Genomic DNA, 8,302 nt, shown 5'->3' with positions numbered 1-8,302 from the left:
TCCATGGATTTTAAATCCCATTCCATTCCAATCCCGCTATCCCGGGCTGCTCCAGGATTTCCTCCGACACTCCCATGGATCCAGGGATCCTCTGGGAATTCTTTTCCAGTCTCTCCCCATATTCCCAGCCAGGAATTCCTTCCCATAATCCCACGCCACTCCCTCCTTTTCCTGTGGGAATCCATTCCCTGTGTCCTTCATTCCCTCATCCCAAATATTCCCTTCCACCCATTCCCAACCTTTGGATTCATCCCCAATTCCCATTTTTTTCCCTGTTGCCGCCTCCTCCGAACGCTCTCATCCATATTATTTTTTATTTCTTTGGGAATTTTCCATCCCTGCTTTACAATATTTTACAGGATCCCACCCTTCCAAAAATTCCCAATCGGGATCCATCCCATTCCAAGAATCCCCAGCTGGGAATTCCACCCTCATTCCCACCCGGAATCCCGGGATTTTTATTTATTCATTTATTTATTTATTTATTTTTAAATTAGGAAGGATTGAGTGCTAAGGGGACACTACAAGGGGTGCGCGAATCCCGTGGGATTTTTCCGGTTTTTTTTTCCTGGATTTTTCCCGGTTTTTTCCGGGATTTTCCCGTTGTTTTTTTTTTTTTTTTTCCCGGATTTTCCCGTTTTTTCCATCACTGCCCATCCTTGGAAAAGCTTTTCCCGATGGCGTTCTTGAAGAGCGTCACCAGCGGCGTCCGGACCCTCTCCGGGCTCATGAAACCCCCGTAGCGTTTCTCCTTCTGGGAATTCCACGGGAATTCCGCCTCTTCCTCCTCCTCCTCCTCCTCTTCTTCCGACGGCTCTTCCCGCCGGAATTCCAGCTGGGAATTCTCCGCCGATTCCTCCTCGGCTCCGTTGGGATAAACCTTGACCGGCCTCCTCTTGCGCCCCACGGGTTTTCCCCATCGGAAGTGCTCCATGGAATACGAGCGCTTCCCGTCCTTTCCCGCCTCTTCCGAGCGCCGGGAAAAGGGAATTCCGGGATCGCTTCCGGTTCCCTCTTCCCGTTTCCTCATCCCGGCGTCGCTGCTGTTTTTCCGGCCGAACTGGTTCCATCGGAAGTGGCTCATGACGTACCGGCGGAGGCTCTCGGAGAGCGGCTGGAATTGCCCGTTCCCGGGAAAGAGCGGAGATTCCAAGGAAAGCTGGGCCCGGCACGATCCCGCGCAGGCCTGGAACGAGGCGGGAAAAAGGGAATTCCGGGGATGGAATTCCCAATTTTTGGGATGCTCAGAATCATTTGGGAATGGGGGATTCGGGAGCCTTTGGAAGCGGCGTTCCCACGAAAATCCCCGCGTTTGGGAGTTTTCGGGAAAACGTAAGGAACGGGAATTTTGGGATGGAATTCCCATTTTTTGGGACGTTTGGAGCAATTTGGGAATGAGGGATTTGGGAGGCTCTGGAAACGGCGTTCCCACAAAAATTCCCATGTTTGGGGGTTTTCGGGAAAACGTAAGGAATGGGAATTTTGGGATGGAATTCCCATTTTTTGGGATGTTGGGGGCAATTTGGGAATGAGGGATTCAGGAAGCTCTGGAAGCGGCGTTCCCACAAAAATTCCCATGTTTGGGAGTTTTTTGGAAAACGTAAGGAACGGGAATTCCGGGATGGAATTCCCACTTTTCGGGATGGTCAGGATCATTTGGGAATGGGGGATTTGGGACCCCCTGGAAGCAGAAAAATTTTGGGAAAATCCCATGTGGGATAGCGAAAGGAATGGGGATTCCGGGATGGAATTCCCACTTTTCGGGATGTTCGGGATCGTTTGGGAATGAGGGATTTGGGAGGGTCTGGAAGTGGAAAATTTTGGGAGAATCCCATGTGAGGAGGGATTTGGGAATTTACAAAATTTGGGAATTCCTTGGCAAAAGCAACGAACAGGAATTCCAAGATGGAATTCCCACTTTTCAGGATGTCTGGGATCATTTGGGAATGGGGGATTCGGGAATCTCTGGAAGCAAAAAAATTTTGGGAAAATCCCATATGGGAGAGATCCCAAATTCGGGAATTCCCAGGAATAACGAAACGAATGGGAATTCCGGGATGGAATTCCCATTTTTTTGGGATGCTCAGAATCGTTTGGGAATGGGGGATTGGGGAGGCTCTGGAAGTGGCGTTCCCTTGAAAATTCCCATGTTTGGGAGTTTTAGAGAAAATACAAGGAATGGGAATTCCATCCCGGAATTTTTGGGATGTTCGGGATCGTTTGGGAATGAGGGAATTGGGGCCCTCTGGAAGTGGAAAGTTTTGGGAAAATCCCATGTGGGATAACGAAAGGAATGGGAATTCTGGGATTGAATTCCCACTTTTCAGGATGTTTGGGATCATTTGGGAATAGGGATTCAGGAGTGTCTGGAAGTGGAAAATTTTGGGAAAATCCCATGTGGGGAGGGATTTGGGAATTTACAAATTTGGGAATTTCCTGGAATAACACAAGGAGCAGGAATTCCGGGATGGAATTCCCACTTTTCCTGATGTTCTGGATCATTTGGGAATGGGGGATTGGGGAGGATCTTCCCATGTTTGGGAATTCCCAGGAATAGCAAAAGGAATGGGAATTCCGGGATGGAATTCCCATTTTTTGGGATGTCCAGGATCATTTGGGAATGGGGTATTTGGGAGCCACTGGAAGGGGAAAATTTTGGGAGAATCCTGAATTTGGGAATTCCCTGTAAAAATGCAAGGAATGGGAATTCTGGGATGGAATTCCTGTTTTTTGTGATCCTGGAGTTTGGAATCATTTGGGAACGGGAAAGCCTCTGGAAGAGGAGTTCCCACAAAAAATTTGGGAGAATCCCATGTGGGGAGGGATTTGGGAATTCCCAAATTTGGGAATTTTGGGGGATTTTTTGGGATTTGATCCCTTAATTCTCAAGGAAAATTCCTATTCTGAATCCCTCCAATTTTAGGATCTTCGGGATTTGATCCCCAAAATTTTTTGGGTTTTGGGATTTGATCCCCAAAAATGTCCGTGAAAATTCCCATTCCTGAATCCATCCATTTTTGGGATCTTTGGGATTTGATCCCTAAAAATCGCCAGGAAAATTCCCATTCCCTCCCAAATCCCTTTTTTTATTTTGGATCTTTGGGATTTGATTACAAAAAAAAATTTTTGACCTTTTGGATTTGAACCCAAAGAATCCCTGGGGAAATTCCCATTCCCAAATCTCTCTATTTCTGTGGATCTTTGACCTGTGATCCCAAAACGTTTTTTTTGGGATTGTTGAGATTTGATCCCCAAAGAACCTCCATAAAAATTCCCATTCCCAAATCCCTTCTTTTTTTGGGTGGGGAGGGGGGTTTATTGGGATTTGATCCCAAAAAATTTTGGAGTTCTTTCAGTTTTGATCCCAAAGAATCCCTGAGAAAATTCCCATTCCCAGAACCCTCAATTTTTTGGGATTTTTTGGGATTCTCCAGAAAAATTCCCGTACCCAAATCCCTCTGGTTTTTTTTTTTTTTTTTTTTTTTTTTTTTTTTTTTTTTTTTTTTTTTTTTTTTTTTTTTTTTTAATTTTAATTTTGGGATTTTATCCCAAAAAATCGCCAAGAAAAATTCCCATTCCCAAACCCCACCCCACTTCCATCCCTTCCCTTTCCCACATTCCCAACCCTCATCCCCCCATTCCCAAATTCCCAGGATTTACCAGAATTCCGGCCTCGCTGCCCAGATCCCGGCACCTGGAATTCTCCCGGCAGGGATCGGAAGCTCCGACGGAATTCCAAAGGATCAACCCCAGCACCACGGGAAGGATTCCCGACCCCATCCCGGCTGGAAAAACGGGATCACGCCGGGAGCTGAGAGCAGGAAAACCGGGAAGGAACTGTGGGAAAAATCCCAAAAAAATTGGTTGTTACTGTCAGAAAATTCCACAATTCCTTCGGGATTCACCTTCTATTCCCGAGCCTCAGTTTCCCTCTGGAAAAATCCATCCCATTTCCGGGGATTGGGAAAAATTTCCCATAATTCTCTGTAAAATTCCCAATTTTTTCACAGGGAAAGGGAAGGGGATCCCTGGACCCGACTCTGTCCTGGCTCAAAAATTCCAAAATTTGGGAAATTTTCCCTCCTGGACATTCACAGATTGGAGAAAAATGGGAATTTTAATGGAAAAATGGGAGGGATTTTTCCAGAGGGAAATTGAGGCACGGGAAAATTGAGGGAATTCCTGGATTTACCTATTTTCTCCTCCAAAAATACGGGGAAATTCCCTCCTGAACATTCCCAGATTTGGGGAATTTCCCTTCTTTTTAATGGGAAAATGATCCAAACCCCAGAAAACGGGAGGGATTTTTCCAGAGGGAAACTGAGGCACGGGATTTTTCCAGAACTGGGAATTCTCATGAAGGAATTTTTCCTTTTTTCCCCCTTCCCTTTCCCGTGCCTCAGTTTCCCTCTGGAAAACCTCTGCATTTCTCGGGATTGGGAGAAATTTCAAATAATTCCTTGTAAAATTCCCGTTATTCCACAGGGAAACTGAGGCACGGGAAAATGGAGGGAATTCCTGGATCCGCCTCTTTTCTGCTCAAAAAAAACCCAAAAAACCAAAAAAACATTCCCAGATTTGGGGAGAAATGGGATTTTTAAATGGAAAATTATCCAGGAAATGAGAGGGGATTATCCAGAGGGAAAACGAGGCACGGGAAAGGGATCCCTAAAAAAAAATGGGAACAATTCCCTCTGGAACCTTCCCATATATGGGAAAATCCCGTGCCTCAGTTTCCCTCTGGAAAAATCTCTCCCATTTTCCAGGATCGGGATCATTTTTCCATTAAAAACAGGGAAATTTCCCCAAAACTGGGAATGTTCAATGGGGAATTTTTCCCGGTTTTTTGAGCTGGAAAAGAGGCGGATCCAGGAATTCCCTCAATTTCCCTGTGCCTCATTTTCCCTCTGGAAAAATCCCTCCCATTTTCCCATTAAAAAGATCTAATTTTTCCCAAATTTGGGAATGTCCAGGAGGGAATTTTTTTCCTAAATTTTGGCTGGAAAAAGAGGCGGCCCCAGGGATCCCCTTCCCTTTCCCGTGCCTCAGTTTCCCTCTGGAAAAATCCCTCCCGTTTTCCGGGATTGTGATAATTTTTCTATTAAACAGAGGGAAAATTTCCCAAATCTGGGAATGTTCAGGATGGAATTTTCCCAATTTTTGGAGGAGAAAAGAGGCGGATCCAGGAATTCCCTCCATTTTCCCGCGCCTCAGTTTCCCTCTGGAAAAAATCCCTCCCATTTTCCCATTAAAATTCCCATTTTTCTCCCCAAATCTGGGAATGTCCAGGAAGGATTTTTTTTTTCCCCAAATTTTGGAGTTTTTGAGCCGGGACAGAGGCGGATCCAGGGATCCCATTCCCTTTCCCGTGCCTCAGTTTCCCTGTGGAAAATTGGGAATTTTACAGAGAATTATGGGAAATTTTTCCCAATCCCCATCCCGGGAAATGGGAGGGATTTTTCCAGAGGGAAACTGAGGCACGGGAAAGGAATCCCTAAAAAAAAAAAAAAAATGGGAAAAATTCAGTCTGGAGCATTTTCAGATCTGGGAATACCCCGTGCCTCAATTTCCCTCTGGAAAAATCCCTCCAGTTTTCCAGGATCGGGATCATTTTCCCATTAAAAAGAGGGAAATTTCCCCAAACCTGGGAATGTTCAATAGGGAATTTTTCCCGGTTTTTTGAGCTGGAAAAGAGGCGGATCCAGGAATTCCCTTCATTTCCCCGTGCCTCAGTTTTCCTCTGGAAAAATCCCTCCCGTTTTCCGGGATTGTGATGATTTTTCTATTAAAAAGAGGGAAAATTTCCCAAATCTGGGAATGTTCAGGAGGGAATTTTCCCAATTTTTAGAGGAGAAAAGAGGAGGTTCCAGGAATTCCCTCCATTTTCCCGTGCCTCAGTTTCCCTCTGAAAAAATCCCTCCCATTTTCCCATTAAAATTCCCATTTTTTCTCCCCAAATCTGGGAATGTCCAGGAGGGATTTTTCCCCAAATTTTGAACTTTTTGAGCCGGGACAGAGGCGGATCCAGGGACCCCATTCCCTTTCCCCTGCCTCAGTTTCCCTGTGGAAAATTGGGAATTTTACAGAGAATTATGGGATATTTTTCCCAATCCCCATCCCGGGAAATGGGAGGGATTTTTCCAGAGGGAAACTGAGGCACGGGAAAGGGATCCCTAAAAAAAAAAAGGGAAAATTCCCTCTGGAACATTCCCATATATGGGAATATCCCGTGCCTCATTTTCCCTCTGGAAAAATCCCTCCTGTTTTCTGGGATTCGCATAAATTTTCCATGAAAAGGGAGGAATATTTCCCAAATCTGGGAATGCTCAGGATGGAATTTTCCCGTTTTTTTCGGAAGGAAAATATTCGGATCCAGGAATTCCCTTTATTTTCTCGTGCCTCGGTTTCCCCCCTGGAATAATCCCACCCATTCCCGGGATTTGGATAATTTTTCCATTTAGAAGAGGGAAAATTCCAAATCTGGGAATGTTCAGGATGGAATTTTCCCAATTTTTGGAAGAGAAAAGAGGCGGATCCAGGAATTCCCTCCATTTTCCCGTGCCTCAGTTTCCCTCTGAAAAAATCCCTCCCATTTTCCCATTAAAATTCCCATTTTTCTCCCCAAACCTGGGAATGTCCAGGAAGGAATTTTTTTTTCCCCAAATTTTGGAGTTTTTGAGCCGGGACAGAGGCGGATCCAGGGATCCCATTCCCTTTCCCGTGCCTCAGTTTCCCTGTGGAAAATTGGGAATTTTACAGAGAATTCTGGGAAATTTTTCCCAATCCCCATCCCGGGAAATGGGAGGGATTTTTCCAGAGGGAAACTGAGGCACGGGAAAGGAATCCCTAAAAAAAAAAAAAAAAAAAAAGTGAAAAAATTCCCTCTGGAACTTTCCCATATATGGGAAAATCCCGTGCCTCAGTTTCCCTCTGGCAAAATCTCTCCCATTTTCCAGGATCGGGATCATTTTCCCAATAAAAACAGGAAAATTTCCCAAATCTGGGAATGTTCAGGATGGAATTTTCCCAATTTTTGGAGGAGAAAAGAGGCGGATCCAGGAATTCCCTCCATTTTCCCGTGCCTCAGTTTCCCCTTGGAAAATCCCTCCCATTTTCCCATTAAAAAGATCTAAATTTTCCCAAATTTGGGAATGTCCAGGAGGGAATTTTTCTCCTAAATTTTGGCTGGAAAAAGAGGCGGCCCCACGGATCCCCTTCCCTTTCCCGTGCCTCAGTTTCCCTCTGGAAAAATCCCTCCCGTTTTCCGGGATTGTGATAATTTTTCTATTAAAAAGAGGAAAAATTTCCCAAATCTGGGAATGTTCAGGATGGAATTTTCCCAAATTTTGGAGGAGAAAAGAGGCGGATCCAGGAATTCCCTCCATTTTCCCGTGCCTCAGTTTCCCTCTGAAAAAATCCCTCCCATTTTCCCATTAAAATTCCCATTTTTCTCCCCAAACCTGGGAATGTCCAGGATGGAATTTTTTCCCAAATTTTGGAGTTTTTGAGCCGGGACAGAGGCGGATCCGGGGATCCCATTCCCTTTCCCGTGCCTCAGTTTCCCTCTGGAAAATTGGGAATTTTACAGAGAATTATGGGAAATTTATCCCAATCCCCATCCCGGGAAATGGGAGGGATTTTTCCAGAGGGAAACTGAGGCTCGGGAAAAGAAAAAAACATTAAAAAAAACCAGGAGTGAGGAGGGGGAGAAGGAATTGAATTCCCTTGGGAAAAATCCGAGGAAAAAAAATTATTTTTTCGTCCCCCCTCCCTTCTACGGGAAAAAAATCTGGGATTTTCAGAGGGAAAATTTGGATTATTTTTTGGGATTTACCTGGGAATGGGATCTCGGCTGCTCCTTCCCGGATTTTTTTTTTTTTTTTTTCTTTTCCCGGAGCGTTTCCAGGGCGGCTCTGGCTGCGCTCGGCTCTTCCCGAGGTTTTTATATCCCGAGGGAAGGAGGGGCCGGCGGGGGAAAACCGGGATGGAACAAAGGGACCGGGATTAGCAGGGCCGGGAAAGTTTTCCAGGATGGATTCGGGAGCCGGGAAAGGGTGGAAAATAAAAATGAAAATTTCCCCCGGGGGTTGGGAATGGAGGGGTTCGGGATCCAAAAGGGTTCGGGGAGGGAATCCAGGGAAAAGTGGGAATGTGTGGGGCTGGAATGGGGTGGGAAGGATCTGGAATCCAACGAAAATCCAGCAAAAATCCATCCCAAATCTATCCCAAATCCGTCCCAAATCCTAAATCCCAAATCCATCTCAAACCCGAATTCCCAAATCCTAAACCCAAAATCCCAAAT

General features: G+C 45.5%; 1 protein-coding gene across 1 annotated transcript; it reads right to left on the bottom strand.

The window, feature by feature from the left end:
• Positions 1 to 540: 540 nt before the first annotated feature.
• POMC (proopiomelanocortin) lies at positions 541 to 7,867 on the bottom strand. Its single transcript, XM_056516214.1, has 3 exons — positions 7,835 to 7,867; positions 3,661 to 3,837; positions 541 to 1,186 (listed from the first exon to the last, which is right to left on the bottom strand). Exons 2-3 carry the CDS (start codon positions 3,778 to 3,780, stop codon positions 647 to 649), a joined length of 660 nt encoding a protein of 219 aa, XP_056372189.1. The 5' UTR covers positions 3,781 to 3,837; positions 7,835 to 7,867; the 3' UTR covers positions 541 to 646.
• Positions 7,868 to 8,302: the final 435 nt, after the last annotated feature.

Source organism: Oenanthe melanoleuca, unplaced genomic scaffold (assembly GCF_029582105.1).
Source record: "Oenanthe melanoleuca isolate GR-GAL-2019-014 unplaced genomic scaffold, OMel1.0 S383, whole genome shotgun sequence".
In the NCBI taxonomy this organism is placed as follows: Eukaryota; Metazoa; Chordata; class Aves; order Passeriformes; family Muscicapidae; genus Oenanthe; species Oenanthe melanoleuca.
The sequence above is the reverse complement of the archived record's forward strand: the minus strand, read 5'-3'. Positions and strand labels throughout refer to the sequence as shown.

Coding starts and splice junctions, on each gene's coding strand:
- POMC (XM_056516214.1), bottom strand. CDS start 3,780: ATGGGGTCGGGAATCCTTCCCGTGGTGCTGGGGTTGATCCTTTGGAAT. Junction 1,187..3,660: donor GCAGCGAGGCCGGAATTCTG/GTAAATCCTGGG, acceptor GCCTCGTTCCAG/GCCTGCGCGGGATCGTGCCG.